This window comes from Coturnix japonica, chromosome 38 (genome assembly GCF_054131305.1).
Source record: "Coturnix japonica strain WE chromosome 38, WE-NBRP24, whole genome shotgun sequence".
Taxonomy (NCBI): Eukaryota; Metazoa; Chordata; class Aves; order Galliformes; family Phasianidae; genus Coturnix; species Coturnix japonica.
The window spans coordinates 1013101-1037730 of NC_140700.1; the positions used below are offsets into that span (position 1 = coordinate 1013101).

The 24630-nt window shown below is 42.4% G+C and overlaps 1 protein-coding gene across 19 annotated transcripts; it reads left to right on the forward strand.

The window, feature by feature from the left end:
- Positions 1-7: 7 nt before the first annotated feature.
- Positions 8-23864, forward strand: MAPK14 (mitogen-activated protein kinase 14). 19 transcript variants are annotated; one of them, XM_085527062.1, is made up of 13 exons: positions 8-253; positions 6674-6803; positions 9794-9852; positions 10202-10313; positions 10818-10847; positions 11332-11379; positions 11852-11966; positions 12977-13048; positions 17902-17981; positions 19965-20063; positions 20596-20674; positions 20946-21119; positions 21513-23864. In XM_085527062.1, exons 1-13 carry the CDS (start codon positions 138-140, stop codon positions 21578-21580), a joined length of 1182 nt encoding a protein of 393 aa, XP_085383188.1. In that variant the 5' UTR covers positions 8-137; the 3' UTR covers positions 21581-23864. The 19 variants fall into 19 exon arrangements, 11 of the variants coding, with proteins under 11 accessions (XP_085383188.1, XP_015740278.2, XP_085383194.1 ...); XM_085527061.1 differs by lacking the exon at positions 8-253 and adding an exon at positions 1058-1208; XM_085527066.1 differs by lacking the exon at positions 8-253 and adding an exon at positions 6095-6138.
- Positions 23865-24630: the final 766 nt, after the last annotated feature.

The following is a 24630-nucleotide window of genomic DNA, read 5'->3' on the forward strand; positions in this document are numbered from 1 at the left end:
GGGGAGGAGGAAGGAAGGAAGGAAGGAGGGAGGGAAGGAGGGAGGGAGCTCTGCTGCCGCAGCTGGAGGTGCTGCCGCAGCCGCGGGCACCGCCGCCCCCTCCCGCCGGGCCGGGCGGGGTGGGCTCCGCAGCCGAGATGTCTCAGGAGCGGCCCAAGTTTTACCGCCAGGAGCTCAACAAGACGGTGTGGGAGGTGCCCGAGCGCTACCAAAACCTCTCCCCGGTCGGGTCCGGGGCCTACGGCTCCGTCTGGTGAGTGGCGGCTGGGGGTGACTCCGGGCCGGGTTCTTCCCCGGGCACCGCTCGGCCCCGGGCGCCGCTCCGCGCCGTTCTCCCTCCGCCGCAGCCGGCAGCCCCGAGCATTGCAGCATAGGGCAGGTGGCACCGGGACATTTTTGCAGGGGAAGATAATCGCGTCCCAGCCCCCGGCGTGATCTCATTTGGGCATATTTCGCGGTGCCTTCTCGCAGTTGGGAGGTGGGGGTGGAGAGGATGCGGGCTGGCAAGGCCCCGAGCTCCGCAGAGCTCTGCTGGCTCAGTTTCCTTCTCGACCCGGAGGATGGATTATGAGCCGGGGGCTGCAGGGAGCTGCTGCGTCCCCGACGCCTGGCAGGGGCTGCAAGAGCCATTTTAGCGGCTGTGTGCGGTGAGCGCGGCGTGCGCTGCCTGCAGGAGCAAAGCCTGGGGTCAGCGTGCGGGAATAAGGAGAGCTCGGAGCTGTGCTCGGTTTTTAATGCTTGCCTCGTTGCATCGCGTGCACCGCTTGGGATTTCTCTGCAAAAATGTATTGGATCGTGAAATGTAAATCAGTGGGGCTGATGACATCGCTTAATCGTAAAGATGAGGTTGTGTCTGGATTGACGTTCCGACTTGAGCAGTCGCTTAGAGGTTTATATAGCAGCATAGGCTGCTAAACGATGTTTTTTGCTCTGTCAGTGTGATCCGAGTTCTCATACGGGTGTGTAACAACTGTACATCTGTTCTGCTTCTGTCTCGGAGCAGGCGTGCCTATTTTTTTCGTTAACATAATGTACAAGTTTATACCATGACTGTCATTTATATTTTAAGGAGCAATGCATGCTGACCTCTATCAGAAAAAGGAGTTGCTTTGTGTGTGCTGCAGTTTTAAAGAAGTCAAGTTCTCTCCTGTTCTGCTGTCAGGAACCTCTGCTGAAATAACACGTTTCTTAAAACTGCCGTGTCCCAAGTATGTAAATGCTTGTATGTCATAGAAGACAGAGCCTAACCAGTTACAGTACCACGGGTAGCCAGTATATCTTCTGATTTAGTCAGTTTTTTAATAATTAAAGGGTTTAGTTCTGGTGAAAGAAAGGGCTCAGTGCCCCAGCTGATAAATGCCCCTTTAGCTGCTGTGGTTACATAACTCCCTCGGTGCAATAGGAAGTGGATTTACTCCATATCTGCTGTATTCAGGCCGGCCTTATGCAGTGCATGCAGCCCGTTCCTCTTCTGTTCTCCACCTACCCATGGTCTGTTGTGTACTTAATGCTTCCAATGTTTGTTTTCACAACCAATTACTGAAGACTTTGCATCATGAATTTCCTGTAATGCTGCCTCCGAACTTTCAAAGATTGTGCAACTGTGTTCGGCCTGGATGGATCAGCTCTGCTTTGGAAGCAATTTCAGATGTACGGCATGTGCATCTTAGCATAGCTTTTTTCAGGGTTTTCTTTGTGTCCTACCAAAAACATCTTTCTGAAGAAGTACTGCTCAGACAGACAAGTAATAGTGTGCATGTATAATTAACTTCGTAATGTAAAGCTCCAGACAGTGATGTGTGGCATTGAGGGCATTCCTAGCATGGCTTGTTCCACTCTTTTCCTTTAGAGAGATTCTTCCCTCTTCCTTCTCCTGCTCTGGGAAGATGTTCCTGTCTTTGTTTCAGACTTGGAGTTTGAAGTGCCCTCTGTTTTGGGACAGTGAACTGCAGGGCTTTAATCAGCCTTAAACAGAGTGTATAAATACACTCCTGTATGTCTACAGCACTGTTAGATTAGAACATAATGATACACTTTATTTAGGTGTCCAGATGAGAGATATAAAAAGGGGGACTTTCTAGAAAGTGGAGGAAAAATTAACAAAAGAATTAAGCCTGCAAATGAATCAATTAGACTGTGCAGTGTCTGCTGCAGTCTGCTTTAAATGTCCATCTCAACTTGGAGCACCGTGGTAGAAAGTCCTGACTGAAGTTTTTGCAGTCAGTGGATGGAGAATGTTGTTCTATGCAGGCAGCCAGAGCGTGTCCTTAGTGTTGGAGTAAGTGTTCTTGTGTCTTCTGGTGCACGGTGAGGATGTTCAAACAGCCAGCTCAGGTATTTTTCAGTTTTTTTGTTTTTTTTTTTTTAACTGAAAATATGTGGAAATTAAAGTAGGGCTTTGGTGCTAAAATGCCGAGAAATGTCTATATGGACTCTCAGATCATTCATCACTAAGCCATGTTAACAATTGCAGTGACATCTGTTGTGTGAAGTGATAATGCCTTCTTGCCGGAGTTTTGCGTATTCATCTAAGTCTTCTGCATTACAAGAATTCTGTCTAAATCAGTAACAAGGTCTGCACTAAAACATGCGGGTTACTGAAATGTCAGTCCTGCATACTGTGTGTGAGAGAGGGGTTGGTGCAGCATCTTGCAGTGGGAGCTGCTGGGCTGCCTGGGATGGGTGAGCAGTGAGTTGTGGTTCAGCAGGGGGTTGGCAGCTGCTGGTGTCTGCAGGCAGCATTAGTTCACCCTTTGTAAGCAAATGGGTGCTCTGATGCTTGTTGCAATTAGCTTATAAAATGTGAAGGCAAATTTGGTGTGCTCCAAGCAGTTTATTTTATTGATTTTTATTTTTATTTTATTTTATTTTTTAATTTGTTTCCCCAACAGTTATTTCTGTACAATAACGTTTTAGCTTTGCAGACTCTGCTGTTTCTTTTGGAGAGGAAACTGCTAAGTCTTACGTAATCTTGCATAAGGGTCCTTCAGCTTCTCCTGTTTGCAGGCTGTCAGGCTACAGAGTTGTTAGAAAACTGAGGGATCTGCTCCTCCCCTCCATAGTTGTACCAACACTGACTGAATGTCCTGGGTGTGATGAAGCTACTGAGGTGATTCCCCTGCTTAAAAGCTGACAGAAGAATGCAATGGGTTTCAGACATCTTAAACCATCAACCACGAGGCATTGAAATAAACCTAAATATCACCTTTTTGGCAGCAGTTCCTCTGTGTACCTTTTTTTGTCCAGTGTGTGACCTTAGGCTTAGTAATCAATTATTAAGATGTGCAATGCCTCTGTGCACAGGAGGGGTACCAGCTTCTCCAGCCAGGTGTGCAAAAAGAATTGCCGCATTGTGAGTGGGAGGGAGCAGCCACACAGGTGTCAGAACATGGGAAAGGAAGGAAGGTCAGCCAGCAGCGGGCATGCATAGAAAAGCAGGAAGCAAAGCTTGGAAGGGAAGGCTGCTGGAAACTTGGTGTGTTAAGAAATGAAATGAGGGTGAGCTTGTGTTTCCTACAGGGAGTTTTGTATTGCAAAATTTATGGAAGGAGAATCTAAAACAGCAGAGGGGGATTTATAACTTCATATCATATGAAGTTGAGGGTGAATTACAGAAATACATGTGCAGAGTCATCTCAGAAGTCTCTGGTTTTACTGATAAACTAACAGGTGTGAAGAACTGTGCTTTTCTGTCTGTAATGGGGATGCATGAATGAACTCCAAGGGTACCACTGAAATGGTTCTGTGAGCACATCTTTACACTGACACTAGCCGTGAGCAGCATGCTGCTTAACAAAATAACCTTCACGCTGAAATGATTATTCTGGTTATCGAACATCTTGGTACCTTGGATTCTTAAGTAATTTTGCGTGTACTTACAGTTCTCAGACTATTGCAAATGTTATATCTAAGGTATAAACTGAATCGCTGGTTCTCTAATTCTTATTCTGTCTCTTATTCTCTGGATTTGCTCAGGTTAACTCAGGGTTGCAGTTGTAGGTCATTTAGGGGCTGTTCATGTGCTGTGTAATGAGTTATAAAACATGGAAGCTGTGATTTTGGATTCATGTTGATCTTGTTTTAGAAGAGATTTGGATTTGTGGATCTTGCAGTTTTTTCCCAGTTGGTCTTTTGTAGCTGAAGTACAATGGGTGTAATGCAGCTGTTTTAAAAGCGTGGTACAGCTGTGATGAAAAGCAGCTTCGGGTGTTGTAAAGTGCTTTCCCAGCTGACAGCTGTTGCATAGCTCTGTGTTCTGTACTTGTTAAAACCATGCCTGGATCTGTAGGGAAGCGGGTTTTAGGCCTCAAATATGACCAAGCATAGAATTCTTTTGACTTGAAGAGTAACTCTAGATTGTGAATGTGCACCAATGTGATATTTTCTCTCCTGAGCTTGTGTACAGTGTCACTGTGCTGGCTGAATAGTTTTCAGCTCTGCTGGCTGCAGTTCTTCTTGCAGATTAGAAATCTTCTGCAGCAGACCAGTAACTTGTTATGATCCCCATAACAAGTCCTTATGTCCTTGGAAAATCAGATGAAACAAAATTTCCCTTGGTCTCTCAAGAGTTGGCATTACAACTGGTGGTTCTGAAATATTCTCTAAAAAGAATAAGGTGGAAATTGGGAGGGAAATTTGGCTGTAGAGGTGGTAGCTGTGGGGATGAGCAGGAGATCCCTTCTTTGCGAGATGAAAAAAGGATGGAGCACGTTGCCTTTTGCACCTGAGGCACTTGGCAGCTGGTTGAGATTCGTGACTAATTCACAACAGCCTGGACTGAATGAAGGTGGCTGACCTTACTTTTGTGCTGAACCCAGAAAACACCTTGAGTATTGTCATCCAGTTGGTGTGAATTAGATACAACTGCATATTGCAAAGCAGTGTATGTGGAACTTTATCTAAAAAAAACAGTGTTCTGTATTCTCAAGCTGTAGTATCTGAAGTACTCATTTGTACTGATTTGTGGAAACTTAATGTAGATCATTTGAAAGCAAGATTAGAAGATGAGCATGTAATTGTATTTTCCATATGTGCAGGCTGGGTGAGGTGATTACTAATGGGCATTCTTGTAGACGATATGGAGCAGCTCCAGTAATTCAGCTATGGCAATTTGGTGCTCCTGTGATCTTCCTTCTAGCTCCATCTTCATATCTCTTCCCAAAAATTCCTTGTGCGGTGTGTACAGGTATCTCTTACACAGAAGGAGATGCCCTTTTCTGTCCCACGTGGAGGTTTTCCCATTCCCTTGCAGGATTTTAGGGAGGGGTTGCTGTTGGTAGAAGCAAATTTGTGTTTCATTTTCTATCCTTAGTTCTTGTAATGAGAATACAACAAGTTCCTTGGAAACTGCAACTTTGAGATAAGTTGTATTTCTGCAAGTGAATTGATATTAATTTCTTTTCAGTTAGCTTTTTTTTTTTTTTTTTGTCTGTGCAATTGTGAGTTTGTTCTAGAACTGCTTTTGTGATTGGTTTTGGGCTTGCTAGCTGAACTGCTTTGCATTTTGTGCTTGTAGATTTCCTTTCCTTGTAAGCTTTCCTTGTCCCTCCCTGCTGATCAAAGGCGCTGTGCATTGGGAGCCTGCCCTGTGTCGGGCTGCAGGAGACTCAACAGATGTTGTTCTTCTCCAACTTTCTCACTTCTACCCTTTCCCCACGTTTGTGATCTTGGATCAACATAACCTCAATTTCACATCCTCTTTCTGCTCCTCCTTCCTTTTTGACAAACCAGAGCTAGTTTCAGATAACAGCATTGAAGACAAGAAGAGCAGTTTGATTGCCAGCTAAGTGCCTGCTTTTACTTAGGTCTCTAAATACGCAGCCCTGAGCTCTGGAAGGTTCTGTGCAGCAAATCAGGATTGTCAGCTTTCTTCTAGTGCTTAAAGCTTTCATTGTTTCACAAGTATTGGGCTTTACTTCTGAATTTTGTCAGACGTTGGAGTACAAAGCAATTACGTGGAGGCATAACAAGTTATCACATCATTGGCATTAGGTTTTATGTGTTATAAGGGTTACTATTTTAATGTTTCTGAAAAGTTTAGTAATGTGCAGTGAAGTTTCACTTGTGCATCTGTGTTTTTTTGTAGCAAGCACTCAGGATTGGGTGTGATATGCCTGTGAGGTTTGATTTCACCTTCAGGTGAGATGAACGCCCATCATCAGTGACTGTTCCTAGCAGCAGGCATGGATTTTTGTATGGGCTTAAAGCCATGAAAGATGGCATCTCGAGCACAGCAGATAATGTTGTAATGAAGTGTACTTTTGCAAATAGGTTTAAGAATACGAGTAGCATTTACAAGTATTCTTCCTCTCTCCAGAGTTTCATTGCCTTGTTTACATTTAAAATGGTAACTGTGTTCTAGGCAGAAGAATCATAATCATTTTTAACTTTTCTTTCTGCAAAATTACTTTTTGAAGATACTATTTTCTCCTAAGTAGGTGAACAACATTCATCTTAGAAACGCTATCAGTAAAACCCAGCATTTATATCTGTGTGTGGGAATTTGCAGCCAGGTTGCAGGCCAGGAAGCCTGGATGTTATTGGTGGTGGAGAGGGAGAAATGGAATCGGCTGTGTGACTCAGTGCCTGCGCAGCCTCTATTTGTAGTTGCTAAATGGATTTGAGGGTGTTTATAAGTGATTCATTTTGACTATTTGATTACTCTTTGTTGTAGTTCTGCCTTTGACACAAAAACTGGGTTGCGAGTGGCTGTAAAGAAGCTGTCCCGACCATTTCAGTCTATCATCCATGCCAAAAGGACCTACCGAGAACTACGGCTACTGAAGCACATGAAACATGAAAATGTAAGTAGAAGGAGATTATATGAGAAGCTGGGCTACCTGGTGTGATTGCATTCCAGGCTGATTGCACAGGTTTTTCAGATAGTAAGTACATAGCTTGCAGTAGACAGTGAATCGTGATGGAAGGCTTTCTTTCTTGCTTTGTGTCATCATGTCAGAAAGGGTTGGAGCAGTTGTTCACTAGATTCCTGTAGATGAACAGGAATAAAAAAGGGGAGGGGAAGATATCAGACATCTGTTCTTGTAAGCCATCCATTTCAACAACACAGACCATGAATGCTTATACTAAGCTATGCTATATGCTGTCTAATCATTTTTTTCTGTTTAACTTCCATTTGCTGTAGAAACCACTTGAGCAGTTCTTTGTGTTTGTGGCATTAACACACTGGCATATTTATATCGCATGCTGTTCAGAGAAAATATTGCCTGCAATTGAGCAAAAATTATCTTGCCTTCTTTAGAGCTGTCAGCATCAAGAGAAAAGGAAGGCTCTTAATTTTTGTACAAGTGAACTCCAATGTAGCAGAAGGGAAATACTGATTTAGAAGTGGACTGAGCAAGCCTAGTGTTTTTAACGCAACAAGCAAGCCCAATTTTGATGGGAGCTTCTCCCTGAATGGTCGGATCAGAACTTCTTTTGTGGCAGTGGTGGTTTTGTGCCGTGGCTTCTTACTGCCACAGCAAGCAGATGGTATTGCTTGAATCTTGTTTGTGTTGACAGTGTGGCTGATGTAATTGGACCTTTTAGTGCACGCACAGCCTGAACTCAGCAGTACTTCCTCAGTGCCTCTATGTGATGCTGTTATCTGAGTAACAGAGGCAGCCATCCATCGATCCTGCTTAATATCCATCCCCCTGAGGTTTTTTTTTTTCTCTACCTTTTCTCATACCAGAAATATATTCAAAGCTTTGCTCTGGAACTGTTTGGAGAATGTGTTTAGATGTATCTCTGCATCAGCACATTGATCCATTCTGTCTGAGCTAATTGGGTTAGATTTCTATGATTCTATGGTTCCACAGTGGGAATTAGCCTGGTGCTACAGCAGCTCTGTGTCTGGTGTTCGTTAATACTTTTGAATAGTGTTGTGAAGTGCATGTGTAGCTTTGAGAGTAGGAGATAAGATTATATTGTTAGAATTTTTTTGTATATAGAAGTGTTTACTGTCAGTTCATCATACTGCTGTCTGTGGGATTTTTATCTGGGTGTGGTTTAAAATCTTGCAGATGTGAAGATGCTCAGAGCCAGTTCAGGTAGGCTGGTTAGTTCAAGCGAGCTGTCTATTCAGATCTCAGTTTGGAAGTAAAATACCCTGCTTTACATGACGTAGAACACTTCAGCAAATGTGGTAGGTACAATGTTTCAAGGATCTTGAGCAGGGATGGTTTTCTGTTCTATATCTAGACTGATTGTGTTGATCTTGAACAAATAAATCGGCCTGTGGAGCAGTCAAGCATGGTTCTGTTATATGTTCAGGCTCCAGGAGGCCTCATTAGCTTACATAAGGCAGAGTACTGAGCAGGTGTGAGAGTCAACTTTAGTGTTGTATGAAGAAGTTAACAACCTAAAATTGAAGGGGAGTGCAGAAATTCAGGAACTGATTCTTGGTCTGGGGATGACCAGTATGGTTAGAACTGTCAGTGTTGTGCTACAGAGTAATTGCATTTGTGTGTGAAACTAGTCAGTGAGAAATATATGGATAGTTCAGTAGTGTGCTTTACACTGTAGCAAGATGGAAATGGTAAGGGAGGAAATGGAAATCTTGGTAACAAGGTCAGTTTTTGGTTTTTTTTTACTGCTAAACTGGGAGGATAATGTTGCATAATTTTTGTAAACGTTGGCATGGAGAAGTCCACAGAGCAAAGAAAGCATAGGAGTTATTTTGAAGCATGGATGTTAATGGTAAAAGGTTGATTTTGTCATCCTTAACAATTGCAATTGATGGTATTAATATGTGCTGAAAGGGAATGTTGGCATCCAACACTTTGTTTAATATGTATGTTTGAACCACTGCTGAAGTTACTGAAATGTGTGTGATGTGAATGAATCCAAGGCAGGTGAGATGCAAGCCTAAAATAGGAGGAAGGAGTCTGTATCTTTATTTCATAATCCTAAGTAATGCTGTGCTGTTAAGAGAAGGATAATAAGTTTTAAAAGCAAATCTCAGTGGAAATTCAAACAATTTTATGGACCAGATGGATTGTTTTCCAAATGAAATGTCCATGACCTATTCCTTATTGCCTACAGAGTGATGAGGTATAATTGTGCATTTCCATGAGGTAACACATACGTTCCCTTTTGCTCTCCACTGCTGGAACAGCTTAGCTGTGAAAATGAGGGGTAGAGTGGAGACTCTTAGGGCAGCAGATATAAATGGCAGTGTGAAGCTCTCAGCTCTTAGTGAAATTTGGCTCTGTGATGCAGCATGCTGTTTTTGAGACTCATTTCACTTCTTATTTTCCAGTGTAGACATTATTTGTTGCTTTCAGCAGAGATTATTGGTGGTTTCCTTCCTCTAGCTATTACTCAGTGCGAGTGAAAAAAAGTCTCCTGCTGCTGATCTAGTATATAGTCAACAGCACAACTAAGAACCTAGCAGGAAGCAAACTGATTTCTGCCTCGTGTTTGCTCATCCATTTATTTACTCACCAAACTTCAGCTGGGTTTTAAATAAGGTATTTTTAACCAGTGCTGACACTTGCCTTTTATTGCCTTGGCTTGCTGTGGCTCCTGCTTGATGTTGTAAGTAGATGGTTGGTGTAAAAGACAGCTGTATATTTTGACTATCTTTTTTTTTTTTTTTTTTTTTAACTTAGTATTTGAATGCTTGTTTCTGACCTTGTACAAATACTCATTCGCTTACATCCAAATGATTCATATAGTTGGAAATGAAACATCTGTTGGAAGGAGTAGTTTCTGTTCCACAAAGGACCTTACTGACTGTATCATTCAGATGATTAATGTTTTTCGTGACTTTTTCACTTTGTTTTTCCAGGTGATCGGCTTGCTGGATGTGTTCACCCCTGCCAAGTCTCTGGAAGAATTCAATGATGTGTAGGTAACTTCTCTGGAGATTGCAAGAAAAGTCTTTTGCATCTCCCTTCCTTTCCCAGGCTATTGTAGGAATTTTGCTGCCTTGATTTGTCATTATTTTGAATCAGCTGTGAAATTCAGCACAAATTACTGAGACGCCCCATGCTAATGGACTCTTCCAGCTTGTTTTATTGGCCAGTGCTGTGGGAATTAGCGCACTGATCTGCTACTTTATTTAATGAGCTATGATTTATATTTTATTCAGTAAAATGCTCAGGAGGCTGCTGTGCTACAGGAGCTTTGTAAGAAATTCTTATGCTAATCGTGTTGAAGGGATTGCTTCATAGCCTGTGTTTCCTTTTGTTGATAGGTACTTGGTGACACACCTCATGGGAGCAGATCTAAACAATATTGTGAAATGCCAGAAACTCACAGATGACCACGTGCAGTTCCTCATATACCAGATTCTTCGGGGGCTGAAGGTACCTGCTCCTGTGTTGCCTGAATGCTGATAGCTCCTCAGCAGGAATTGGAGCTTGTCGATGAATGTCACATCCTCACAGTTTCATACGAATACACAGAGGGGCTTCCTTAATGTTCCTAAGTATTGTAGGATAACCTGTTATTGTTTTTTTTCCTTTCATACCTCTTTGGCGTATCCATAAAGCTGTGTACAACTTCAGAAGATACATAGATATGTTCCTGTGGACAAAGTCTAGAAAGTCATGATGTGTGCTTTACTTTAATCTACCTCATCTCTGTCTTCAGTTTGGTTTTCTTACATTGTTCCACTCCTGGCAGTAGCGCTTGTGGGTTTTCCTAAGGGGAGACTGAAGGTGAAACACTGATGTACTTGCAAGCTCTATTGATGCTGTACTTGGTTCCTCCTGCAGACAAGGGTGGGATAGGACAGTGTTGTCTAGTGAGGAAATGAGAAGAAGGCTGTTTGAGCTGTTGTATGTCATATTTGTCATTTTGCTTTACAGTACATCCATTCAGCTGACATAATACACAGAGTAAGTATTTACCCTAAGATTACTTCCTATACTGGACAAAATGTCTTTAAAAAATGTAACATAGAATCTTACAGTGTAGCCTCTGTTGAATTAAGGAGAAATTGTCTGAGAATTATTTCTGTAGAACAGTAGAGGATAGTGATGGTTCTCCTGATCATTAATTTCTTCTCCTACCTCTGTTTGGCTTGTCTCTTTGTGGAATAAGTTCGCTGTTAATTATTACACCACTAACGCAAGTCCTGTAGGTACATAAACATGCATTTTTGCTTGTATTCTGCACCTCTGCAGACAGCACAGGATAGAGCTGGTTCTGGGATAAAATTATTTTTTTGAATATGGAGAATTGATGTTGAAAGCCACAAAGATAATTGATTTTTTTCTACCGGACTTTAAATTTTAATCTAATTCAGACTTTTACAACAGCATATATACAGCCATTAATGCTGATGCTGTTTAATTTTTATTTTTTTATTATTTTTTTTAGGATTTAAAACCTAGTAACTTAGCTGTAAATGAAGACTGTGAGCTAAAGGTAAGACAGTCATGGCATATGACTTGTTTGACTGTGATCCAAGTGAATGCTGTCTGAATCTTCCTTGAAATTAAGGGTGCAAAGTGATTTTTCATGGAAATACTTCAGTGAAACAAGCTAGTTGTGTCCTTCTCAGTCATAAAATGTTGTGAAGATGCTTATATAAAAGCATCTCTCTTCTGTGTGTTCATGTGTTTTGTTTGTTTTTGTTGTTAAATCAATCTGAGAATAAGCAGTTAATAGCTGTGGTTTGGACTTTTTGCTATTTTCAGAGACGAGATATCTGGGTGTGATGCTGATGGAGTGCTGTGCTGTTCTCGCCTTTTAACAAGTCATGAAATTTAGTTTTGTTGTGGTTGCGCCACCTGTCCTCCACTCAGTGCAAGACTTGGAAGCTGTAAGGAGCAAACAGCCGGACGTGGTACCACTGCAGTAATAGGCGGATGTCTTTTTTGTTGTTTTTATTATGTAGATCCTGGATTTTGGCTTGGCTCGACACACGGATGATGAAATGACTGGGTACGTGGCTACCCGGTGGTACAGGGCTCCTGAGATCATGCTGAACTGGATGCATTACAACCAGACAGGTGATCCATTTTACTAATAAAAGGCTTCTTGGTTCCTGAGTTCCTTGTGGGGAGGTTCAGGGAAGGTTCATGTTCTGTTCCATTTGATTGTGTAAATTGACAGTTACACTAATTACACTTCAGTGATTAAAAGAAGTAAGACGCAAATTAGTTTTAAAACCACAATCTCATATCTAAGGTATGAACTATTATGATAGTGTTTACAACGCTTCCTTAAACTTCAACCTTTGAAACTGCACTTGGAGCAATCTTGTCACTACTTACCCCTTTTCCTAGCACAACTACTTTTAAAGTAAGTGAATAGAATGTATCTAGGTGAGAAAGACGGTGCCTTACTAGAAAGCTGCTGGAAATGCATTTTAAAAATGTCTGTGATTATGGAGTACAGAAATGCTAAAGATGCATAGAAGTGTCCCTTTCTTCTTAGCCACTTCTTTTTCATCACGTCCTCCTCTGGTTTGAGTGGCTTCCCAGCAGCGCACCGTTATTCCCTGTGAATAAAAGAATGCTTTCAGATCAAGCACAGTAAGGGAAAGAAAGGGCAGATTTTTTCTAGTACATGAATGCTTACTAGTCAATACAAATAACATGCTGTTCTAATTTCAGACCTCACTGATTCTGTGTTTTGTCTTTTCCTCCTGTGTGTACATGGGCCTGTCTTGTCTGTAATGTAGGAGTTGGTGGTTGTTCAGGTGGCATTTATGTAAGACCAGATTCATTCCTTATAGCTATCTTTAACAGATTTCTTCCTTGATTATGTAGATGCCTCCATAGCTCTTTGGTGTCCAATGCACAATACATTCTGGAAGGAAAAGTTGTCTATCTTGTCAGCATTGGGAAAAGTCTTACTCAAAGTGGTTAATGAGCAGTGCCAGTTTCCTTGCAACCTCAGGTTGTTTCAACACCGTGAGATTACTGAAGTGTAACAGCGGTTGTAATTGTTGGATAGAGTGATTTTATTGAGACTTCATTTTTCTGCCTTACGATTTTATTTATTTTATTTTGTTCAGTTGATATTTGGTCAGTGGGATGCATTATGGCTGAACTGTTGACTGGAAGAACGTTGTTCCCTGGTACAGACCGTATCCTTTACAAGTGACATGATTTCCAAACTGGAATTTAGAGGTTTTCTCTTTGATGTGCTTCCCAAGGAAATGAGTTTTGTGTTGTTTGGTTGGGTGATGGTTATTTATTTATTTATTTTTCCTCTTTGTTTCTAACTAACGTATGGCTTCTTCTACTCACAGTATGATGGAGTTCTCAATTTTGCTGCATGTGGAGTCATTGCAGTGTGCAGGGAGGCAAATCTATTACTGTTTATTTCTGTTAGCATTACTAGAGTTGATCATTTCTGGGAGTGAATTTCTTTTAAATTTGAGTCCATCTCTTTTTGAGTTCATAGGAAAATAACTGCTTGGAGTTGTCTGTGCTGTTAATTCCTCTCATGTTTCATGTTTGTAGGAAATGGGAAGCCCCTCTTCTGTATCCTGTTGGTATGATATGAAAGCAGTGCATTTGCAGACTTCAGTGCCAGGGACCTCATCCCAAACTGCTCTGAAATGTTTAGGTTCTACTGCTGTGCTTGCATGTAAGCAGACTGTAGCTTTCTTTCATCACATGCTTGTACTGACATGAAAACACAAGAAAAAAATCTTTTCAAAATCATTTTCTATGGCATCAGGGGGAACTTGGTGGGACACTGGCACATCTCTGGGGGGTGGTCACTTCATTCCACTGGAGATCAGAACTGAGACTTGATGCCAGTTCTACATAGAACAAACCTACAGAGATAATTTACTTCTGCCATTATTTTTCATTGCATAAAAGGTGGGGTTTCTTTGTGAAAGGTAATACTATTGCCCACCCTTTATTGAACTCAATTCTTATAACCATGGATAGTTTATAAATATCAGAAATTATTAAATAGATTTGATTAAAAAAAAAAACAAACTGGTGTTGGAAGTGCTGGCCTTCTGTGTACCGTGTCACTTCTGAAAAACATCCAGGTTCCAGAACTTTATGGAAGAGGGAACAACTCTCATTCCAGCTTTAACAGTCCCATCTCCCTTTTCAGTATGTTCTGGCTTCATCGTTCTCTTCTTTTTATGCCCATCTTATAAACTTTTTTTTCTTTAATTTGTTGAACTCTCTGTGCTCCTCTGTTTATTTCTCTTTGGTGTCTTTTCCTGTTGTTGAGAGTAGAAGCAGAGCTAACATGGAAGGTGGTAAAGTAGCACAGAAAGAGTTGCCTTATTTCTACCAGCTGACTTAGCATGTCTAATTTGGTATAAGCAGATTTTTCTTTGAGAGGAAAAAGAATAAAAAATTGCTGTACCTGCTAAGACCTTTCAATACTGACGCCATTGCACCCCAGTGACAGTGGCATTTTACATTTAAAAAGGTCTTGATACTTGCAAATAAACCATTTCCTGGTAGGATTGGTAACATGTGAGAAATGCTTCACAGTGTATTCTTGATGAATTGAGAAAAATTCTCATGCTTGGCAGATAACTGTTCTGTTCTCGCGCTGGAATAGATAATAACACTCACAATGCAAGGTAACGGAAAATAAGTTCTGAATGACTTGCTTTGTCAGATTAGAATTGTTGGCTGATTTCTGTCTCCTTGAGGATGTGTGCGATTCTTTACATTGAATGCTGAACTTCTTTTGTAAATGGTAACATTTGTGATAAGAAAAAACAGGCTCAATCCTTTTCCACTGTTGGTGGAATTTTGTAGTATTGTAGTTCTTAGAAGTGGGGAACTATCATGCAAACTCAAGTCATGTGCATGCTGTTTGCTCCTGAGGTTAGAACATCAGGGGAGTCATGTTTGTGCATGTAACACTTAGAAGATCTGGAAAGGCAGCAAGGTATCAGCTTTCACTGCAGATCTGATGTCTAAAAGCAATTAGAGTGACCGAAAATGGATAATCTTGTTGCTTTTTGGTCTCACAGTAGTGATTTTTCTGAACTATATAGCTTCACATTTACAAAATGAAAGAGAAAACAGGCTGTCTTCAGCATGCTTAGGACAATCCTCTTCCTGTTTGAGTGTTTCTGTGTTTGAAATATTGGTTCCTCTCACCAAGGGTTGGGCAGAGGTGATGTGATGTTACTTACAGTCCATTGGGCATTTTTTGCACTGCCTAGCAAAGCACCCAGTGCTTGTAATGGGTTTGTTTTCTCCGGTAAGTACAAAGATGTATTCAGAAATGATCTTCAATGTGCACGTGATGGTTATGCCACTGCAAAATTATTACAATATTTCTAACTTAGCCTTGAATGTAAGCTGAGTCCTTCCTTTGTGGTCTGTGAATGGAAACATTTGTGTGAAAGATAAATTTCTAGTATTGGTAACATCTCAGCAAGGAGGTGAGGGTGGGGAGCAGGGCTGTGGGAAGACTGGAGGCAAAAAACTGAGATAATAAGAATCAGTCCCTTGGGATTTTAATGCCAGGCATAGCTGGAGGCTTCTTTTCTGGTGCTCTTGTATCTGTCTATGTTCTGAATTTATTGTTTTTTTTACAGCTCTTGCAATGTGAATGGTTCATACAGATAAGTAGGCAAGTGGACCTCGACAATTCAACTCGTGTTAAAATGATAACACACAAATAAAAAAAATGTTCTGTTCTGGCTTAGCCAACTTTATTTTTCTGTATATTTTCAGTTGGCTGTGTTCTAACTAACTCTGAAGAATGTAAATATATATACAGATCTGCTCAGTAGTGTGGGAACACCATTATAACCAGCTAGTCTGAAATGACACATTCCTCTGGTGCATCTTGGCTTTGCCTTGTGGTGGCAGCTGCACCAACTTTCGACCGTGGCTTTGCCTGGAAAAGCTCATAGTCTTATTCTGCCTGCTGCTGACAGAGGATGGAAGATGGTTTTCTAAGTTCCAGAGTCACTGAGACTTATCATTTGTGGGTGTACCACAGTGATGGCATTCAGGATTTGCATGCTCTATTTTTCTTCTCCATTCACATGCTTTTTTAATTTGTTTTTTATCTCCTAAGTTGGTTTTCTTGTCTGCAGTTGCTTATGCTTACTGGAATGCTGTAGGCCCTGTAGTTCAGCAGGTTATAGTGGCAGATGTTCAACTAGATGCAGTGGTTTGGTTTTGGCATGCCTGTGGCTGTGTGGATCACACATTCTGTGTTTTCTTGTCTGTCTGAGAAGACACCAATGTGTAATACACCATATCTTCCTATAGCATGCTGTCCTCTGGGAAGAGCCGACAGCAAAATGAGCAACAGTGCTGCTGTCATGCCTGATACATTAAACACCTTTTAAAGAACACAAATACTGAAGCCAAGTATGCAGTGTAACATCGGAGGTGCGTTGGCAGTCCTGTGCTTGCACAACTGTTTCTTGCACAAGAGTCAGTAAAAGCTAATGAGGCTGTTCTAAGTGGCAATAAGGAAAAGCCAATTTAAACAAGCTAATTTTAGTCTGCTCATTCTCCTGCATCAGTAGGTATATTGATTTAATTGTTAATAATGTGTTCAGCAGCTGAGTTAAATCCAGATAGATACATTGGATTTACTAATAGCTTTTTAGGGTTTGAGTAGGTGAGGGCTGGCCATGCTGCTGGGTAGCCGGGAAATTAGTTCAAGTGTTCTGACCAAGCACTTCTCCCAGGGCCTTTAACATTATGTGAACTTTTAGACAGAGATTGCTAAAACCTTTATCTCCTGATGTTGAAGTGTTGGTGATTTCCTTCATGTACAGTTTGCCATTATCGCAGGAACTTCAGTGTGTTTAAAAACACAACAACAAAACAAGCAAACAGAAACCTGCCCCAGCATTTCTAAGTAACAGTCTCTTGGCAGGGTGCTTTTATATAAGTAGAATTCCTTCACCATCAGGCAATTTTGGAAGCAAATGTAGAGCTCTTTCCATATGTGAATTAGATGTTTGAAGAAGGAGTGGCAACTGTATCTGAAAACATCAAGGAGGCTTTCATCCTGGGAACAGATATTGTCTCGTGGATAGATTGTTCCCATTGAAGAAGTATGATGAGTGTAATGTAATTTTGAGGGCAAACATTAAATGTTACGGTCTGGAATCGCAGGTAGCATTTGAAGGGCTGCATGGAGGTTTATTCAGAGAAAAGGGATTATCCTTTTAACGGCTTTTGAAAGATCTTATTTCCTTATTATCTGGAGTTTTAGACCTAGTTTTGTATGTTTTCTTATCAAGTATGTGTTTAGTATTCGGGATATGTGACAGCATTTTCTTGCCTTTATAAGAGAACAGCTCAGAATTGTGCACTGCCTCATGGAGGCTCTGTTCAGGGTCAGTCATTCTTTGCATCTTCAGTGCTATGAGTCAGGAGCCCGCTCCATAGAGGCTTTACACCTGAGCCCCCTCTGCCCGTTGGTGCTGCAGAGCCCTCACCCAGCCAAGGGGTCTGGGGGTGCTGCACCAGAGCTGTCGGTGATGGGCTGAGCCTGGTCTCTTACATAGCTTAGGAAGCAAGAAAGTGGCTGAAATGTCTTGGAAGGTGATCGCAAAAGGCCTTTGCTTTCTTAATGTTAGTGCCTACCCTCTTCAACCTTCTGCTTCACTTTGTTTGTCACTAACGCGGCCTAATCCTGCTAACTGCTGCTGTTGGTGGGGGGCTGCAAAGGCAACTGTGTGAGCTGAGCTGCCAGTGGGGCAGAACACTTTGATGTCTGCTTCACTGTGGGTAGGGGTGCCGTGACCAGCACAGTGCATGCAGTACATTCATTTGTAGTCAAATTGTTCAACCTGTTTGATGCGGACAGAGATGTTATAAGTGGGCACTTGTTTTTATTTTTTCTAGGAGGAATGATAAAATAAAACAGCTTTTCAGTTGAGGTCTTGGCAGACACCAACATTATGAAGCTGATGTTTTGCGCTTTTCATTTTGATTTGTCCCAGCATTTTCCTTTATGGTCCATCATTAGATATTGATCAGTTGAAGCTCATTTTGAGACTCGTTGGAACCCCAGGGCCTGAGCTTTTGAAGAAAATCTCCTCAGAGTCTGTGAGTTGACACTTTGATTGTAATATCTGCCCTTTCGGAAGTCCCAAGTTTCTGTGTTGCCCTCTCGTAGTCTGTCTGTAGTATGTGTTGGGATCTCTCTTCTGTTGTTTTCCTTTATTCTGGATGGCTTTGAGTTCATACGCTGCTTGTATCTGCTCTCTCTCCTCTTAACTCTGCCTGTGGTATAATTTCTTTATTCCTTCTTCTCTTTTTACTGCTTCATGACTTTTTTTTTCCCCCAGTTTGTGGGTTTATGCTCTGTGATCCGTAGTACAATCAGGTGCTGCTGGGGAAGTATTTCTCATGGCAAAGAACTTGAGGCTTCCCTCAGTTGTTATCTCTCCAGATTGCATACCAAGGATCTTTCTGGTGAGGGAGACGGAAAGAGGGCAGTGTGTTATCCTAAACGTGCACAGTCCCTTCTGTAGCACGATTAATGTCTGAAACATTGCTGCAACTGCCTTTGGTTTTGTACCACCAGATCTAAAGTGCCTTTTAGGCATTTCTGTGTGTGTGGGGTCCCTTTGTCAGGAGAATCACAAACTTCCTTGCTGAAGGGTGACCTCTGTGTTCAGCTGTACTGTTATTTCAGTCCTGGGTTGAGAACTGCTGCAAAGACAGAATTAAATCATGTTTAATGTTAAATGTTTCTGAAGGTGACGTGCATAAATGTTAGAGCAGAGACTGGTATAATGGTGCAGGTCAATCTGCAGTGGGCAGTGAGCTTGTTTCCAGGCAGCTGGCAGTGTACTTCAGCAAGTCACTCACTGCTGTGTCTGTGAAGTAGCGGGGGATGAGCAGGATGAGTAGAACAGTAAGATTATTCTGTGCTACGTCTTGTGTTCTCTCATGTAATGCTGACAGTAAACACTGGGTGTGAGGTCAGCCTGGATGTACATTTCTGTGCAAGTCTGAATTAGTTGGAAAATGTCTTGAATGTCCCATTAATTGAAAAAAGCACTGGGGTGTCTCTTAGAAGGGTAGAAATTATTAACCCAGGACTCTGGGGGCCTGCAAACTGGCCCTGAGGACTCTGATGGGGGGTATTGAGGTATTTTAAGTGCAGCAGATTAATCAGAGAGAGCAGCTTTAAAGGCTGACCAGGTTAAGCAGAAGATTAGCTTGTATATGTAAGATTGAAGTGACTTCTTTTAATGCTGTGTAATAAAAATTGCTCTTAGCTAGGTTCAAATAATGAGTTTACTTAATAAATCAATAAAGTACCATTTCAACTACTCTACTGTTTTTTCCACTCTATGGAGATAGAAAAACTATGAAGTATTTGAAGGCCTTTAATGTGTCACTGGAACAAATTCTTTGTTTCTCTGCTGCACTACTTTAGTATCCTCTTACTTTCTCCATCCTGATCACTGACATCAACTAACTCTCATCTTATGCAATGCTACTGTTTTGCTAATTTTGTATTTATTGCCTTCTGTCACATCTTCCACGTATCAAAGTGCATTCAAAGCTGTTAGGAGGTGTCAGTTGTAAGCTGCTTTCACTATGCACCACAAGGAACTTAAATACTTTCTCTGCAGGAAGAAAGAAAAAAAAAAAACAAACTGATAACCAGGTTAACCAGGTGTGTGGGATAAGATTTTTTAAATTTTTTTATTTTTGTTCATTTTTCCTGAGGCTTTTTGTAGCTGCAGCAGCCTAGGAAAGCTTTCTGAGGAATATATTCAGCCAGATGATATGTCTGCTGTGGTGGCTGGGAATTGTGAAAGCAACCTTGTAGTGCAGTGCTGCTTTGGCAGACAGAAATACTTCATTTCTGTACTGATAATGTTACCAACTGATCAGTAACTCTACATTGCCTTAAGTGTTCAGTTGTGCATTTGCTAAGCTTTCACAAGTATTTGGGGAAAAAAGAAGTACTAGACCCTGCCCGTTTAGCTTGTGCCTTGTGGTTTGCAGAAGAGATGCTTTGTATGCAGCTATTTTCTGTTTAAAATGGTTTTTGCACTGTTTTTAACAAAGCCCTTGACGAGGCACTTAGATATTAACCAGCTTCAGCAGATCATGCGTCTGACGGGAACGCCCCCTGCATATCTCATTAACAGGATGCCCAGCCATGAGGTGAGCCCTGAGCTGATGAGGGGGTGGTTTGCAGGGCAAGTCACCACACAGTGTTCTCTGCCTCTGAAAATGATAGGCTTGCATGCAGCATGGGGGGGCCATTAACTACCTGTTCTTCAGCAACATTCTTGTACTAAGTGAAGACTTGAGATTGGACAGTGCATAATCAACCACAGACTTCTGAGACTCAGGAGAACCTGGATGTGAGTTGGTTTTGCAATGTGTGAAATGCGTGGCTTACCAGCAGACACCAACTGCGCGCAGCCTCATCAGCACTCTGAGGCAGGCAGCTCTGCATCTCTTTGCTTCCCAGTCTTGCATGAACCTCAAGTAATGTCAGCTCTTGCTTCACTGTCCTGAGTGGCCTTTAGTTGGGAAGGGATAGCGCCGATGGGCTTAGTAAGAATCAGGATGAGTACAGAGGAGGCAAAGAAGGGAGACAGACCATAATAAGCAGTGCTTCAGGATGATTGAAATGTGCTGTTTTGGTGGCTGGGTGGTATTATACTTAACAGACTATTTATTTCTGCAGGCGAGAAACTACATTCAGTCTTTATCTTACATGCCGAAAATGAACTTTGAAAATGTGTTTATCGGTGCCAATCCATTAGGTAAGGCTTGACTCCTGAATGGGCCCTTCCCAAAGCTGAACTTAGCACTTTTCATGAAGCTGCAGCAGTTGTTCAGAGCAGAGATGCACACATCTTTCAAAGCTGACAAAGTATGTACGGACTGTAATGTGTGAGGGAAGAGGCTGTGTGTCATGGGGGGGCTCCAGAGAAATTAGTTTCCTCACATACCTTGTGGATTTTTTTATAAGCTTGCATTTCAGGACGTCACGCGGCTCGCTATGTAAAATTCTTTCTTTTGGTGATTTTTCAGCTGTGGACTTGCTAGAGAAGATGTTGGTGCTGGATACAGACAAACGAATCACTGCAGCAGAAGCATTGGCTCACGCCTACTTTGCTCAGTATCACGACCCAGATGATGAACCAGTGGCAGACCCCTACGACCAGTCTTTTGAAAGCAGAGAGCTTGAGATTGAGGAATGGAAAAGTGAGTTTGGGGAGCAGGAGAGAGCCAACCTGGTTCCTTTGTGATCCATTCCACGAGCTGCAGTTTGATTAAGCCGTGATAGTTAGGGGCACAAAGGAAACTGATAGAGTAATGCGGGCACTTGTTTTCTCACGTCCTGTACGGAGTGAATCTGACACCTGCTGTGTGTGCATGTAAGTAGCAGAGTCCTTGGTAACTCCTACTGTATGCATACAAGCACATAGGGTGCCATGGTTGCTTACAGGTTTTTCAGTTGTATTGACACATTAGTGCTCTGGAAGTATCTTGTTTTGCCTCTTAGCTTCTGAGATGGTTTATCCATTATGTAAGTTTAAGACTTTCAGCACAAGGGGTGTTTGTACTCTGTTAAGTTTCTGACACTTTTCCCACCAGGCCTGACTTACGATGAAGTAATCAGCTTTGTGCCACCGCCGCTTGACCAAGAGGAGATGGAGTCCTGAGAAACTGCGCTCTTCTCTTTGTCCTGCTTCACTGTGAGGGGAAGGCCTTTCCTAGGGACTCTCCAACTATCGTTCAAGTGCCTCGCCACAACAATATTCTCCTTGGTGGAAGGGATTTGTGTGTGTTGAATTGGGGAGGGTGGGGGGAGGGAGGAAAGCTGAGTCTATGTAAACATGCTGCATGCTCTCTTGTGTTCTGTGTACAGCCTGGGGCAAGCCTCTGAAGACCTGTTGTGACCGCTCTCATCCTTCCACAGGAAGCGTTCAACCAGTTTGTGCTGCTGGGGTGAGGAAGGGAAGGTGACATTCAAAGTTTGGACACAGTTGTTGCCATTTAGCAGTTGTTCTTCAACTAACTAACCTCAAAATAAGGGAAAGCTGGTTCATAGGCTTAGAGAGCCCTCTGTTTTCTTCGGGAGCGAAGGTAGGGTTGGGAGATGTCCTTGCTCCATGATGCTAGGTGGCTGATTTTACATCCAGATCTTCCTGGTACAGGAGAATGTACAGGCTTTCTGACAACTGTCTATTGGAACGTGAGAAGATTTTGTATGAAACTGTAAATATGTTTGTGCCTTAAATGAATGGAGAAGGAGTGGGAAGGAAGTCTGGAGTGGAGGTGTCTGGCCCTGCTGTTTTTCAGGGTGAAGGCTCCCAGACAGCCAGGCGTGAACTCTGTGTATTCAGGAAATAACTTTCCGAGGCAACAGCCTCTCCTTGGATTGGGTATTCTGTATTTTTTCCCTCTTCCCCTCCTCCAGTTGTGTGGTTTCTCAGCATTAGCTCCCAGGAGACGGAGGCTGGAAAAAATTCTTGCTAGCCACATTCGTTTATCTTGTTCCTTAAAAGGTGGGGTGTTCTTGCATGTCATAGCTGTATGCGCATGTAGAGCTGCTTGGTGTTCATTGTTACATTGTAGGGGTAGCACTGGGGCAGTTAAATCATCAGTGAACTGTTCACCCAGTACCTCAGCCAGTGCCACAAAGTCACAGCTTCCTTTCTCTTGTGCTGCAGCTCAGCGTGAAATACCTGACAGTGTGGAGACTGACAAGAAAAGGGTAAAACATGAAGCATAGGAATGCACCTTTCCCTTTGTTCTGGTCTTCTGGCTTCAGATGAGAGATTGGGATGGAGGGCATCTTGTGAGATCAAGCGTAAAAAATGTTCTTTGAAGAAACAACTGTGGCATCTTGTGCCAGAATTTAAGTTATTTCCTGAAATTGTTTTTTTTTTCCTAAAGATGTTGGAATCCAAAGCAAAGAAACAAGCATGCATAAAAACACGTTCTCCCTGTTGCTGTCTATGTAGGTATTTATATAATATAAAACCAACTAGAGGATTCTTTTTTTTACCTTCACAGATAAGAGCTTCTTGGCTGCTTGTTAGCAGGTTGATCTCGTTGTGAGGAAATGGGAGAGGGGAGTGTGTTAGGATACAAACACGACAGAAGTATTGATGTTTTACAGGACTCCATGTGAGTTTAATGCCCAGTTAAGTACTGGCAGGAGGGGCTCTTTCTGTGTTGCTCTGTGCTATTACTGTGCTATGGATCTCAGGATCCTGATTGTAGGCCTTGGGGAGGAGACATTTCTAGACATTTATCAGTTGCAGGTGTCCTGTGCATGCAACACAGCAGCTGTGTATGTGAGGAGAAGGGCTTTGCAGTGTTTTGCATTCTTGTTACTTACGGGATGGAGAGGAACTGTTTGTAGTATTTTTACCACGTGTCTGAAGAGGCAGCACAAAGGGATGGGACACAAGAAAAACGAAGCCATCAATTCTTGCTAGGCTACTTTCCAGTGATCTCTTCAGGTCAAACTGAAGGCTGGGGTGAGGTGAAGAGGGACTTCGTGCTCTGTGATAACGCTCAGTTCAGACCAACAAAATAGCGACAAAACCTCCCTGCTGGACAAGCAGTCCGAGTATTCAAACGGGAAAAAAAAAAAAATGTAGATAGACTCTGTAAACCTACAGCAGGATGATTTTTATCAGCCATTTTATGTGTAGATGCTACAAGTGTGATTCCATGCGGAAATACTGCTCAAGATTTTTATTAATATAGACATTGTGCGTCTGTGTGCGAGTGGGAAGCTTTCATTCACAGCCCTGCTTGAGGGAGCTCCTGCCTGCAGTGCGGTGCTGTTCAGCTGCCTGCAGCCTGAACAGGAGGATGCACTTCAAAGAACAGATCTGCTATTTTCTTTCTATCCGTGAGTTTTGTTGAAGTTGGTTATGCCGGATAAGATGTCACAATACCACTGGTTAAAAATAAAACCTATTTTTCAGATCTGCTGTGCTGATGGTTCTTCTGACCCCTTTGGCTAAAGGTGTGATTTTGATGTGAGATGAATTCCTCTCTCGTCGTACAGAATCCTGCGTGGTGGAGGGGTGGGCAGTGCGGCCCAACTGCAGGCCCATGCCCATTTGCCTCCCCCCCCCCCAGGTACAAACCTGGCCTGGAGTCTGCATGACTGCTGTACAGTGAAAGTACGTGTAGGCTGTGTATATAGTGTACACAATAAATGAGCGTTCTGCTCCTTGCCTTGACCTGGGACTTTTCCCTGGTAGCAGAGATTTGCAGCTGTCTGCTGCTTAGAAATGGGTGGGTTTCTGTCTCCAGCTGCCATCCAGTCGGTGGTAGGAGCAGGCGTTGTGACTTGCCATAATGGTGGTTTTCTGACTGCTGTTTGTCCAGCACTGTTCAGTCAGAAGGGCAATCAGGGGTAACTGAATAGAGCTGCGTTCATCACACCAACAGAAGCTGCAGTGCTGGCTGTGATGGAGCTGCAGCTTGTGCTGCTCCCCCTGCAGCACTGCACGGAGGTTGGTTTGAAGAGGCACACAGGGAAAGAGAAAGGTGTTTGCTGTGGTGCAAATGGAGAGAAAGAATCAAATGGTCAGAAAGAATCCTGGATGGGATTTGTCAGTTTTTCTGGGGAGAAGAATCCCAAACCTTCCACATTCCTGAGTTGTGTTTGGTTGCAGTTTATGTTAGTTAGCAAACGACACTAAAATCGGTGAGAAATTAGGGAAAAGTGACTTAGACTAATTCA

Bases quoted from the DNA above. Each gene is read 5' to 3' on its own strand.
- MAPK14 (XM_085527061.1), top strand. From the start codon at position 1,075: ATGCATGCTGACCTCTATCAGAAAAAGGAGTTGCTTTGTGTGTGCTGC. The intron at 11,967-12,976 runs GTGATCCATTTT...TATTTTGTTCAG, and splicing joins GATGCATTACAACCAGACAG to TTGATATTTGGTCAGTGGGA. The intron at 20,064-20,595 runs GTGAGCCCTGAG...TTATTTCTGCAG, and splicing joins ACAGGATGCCCAGCCATGAG to GCGAGAAACTACATTCAGTC.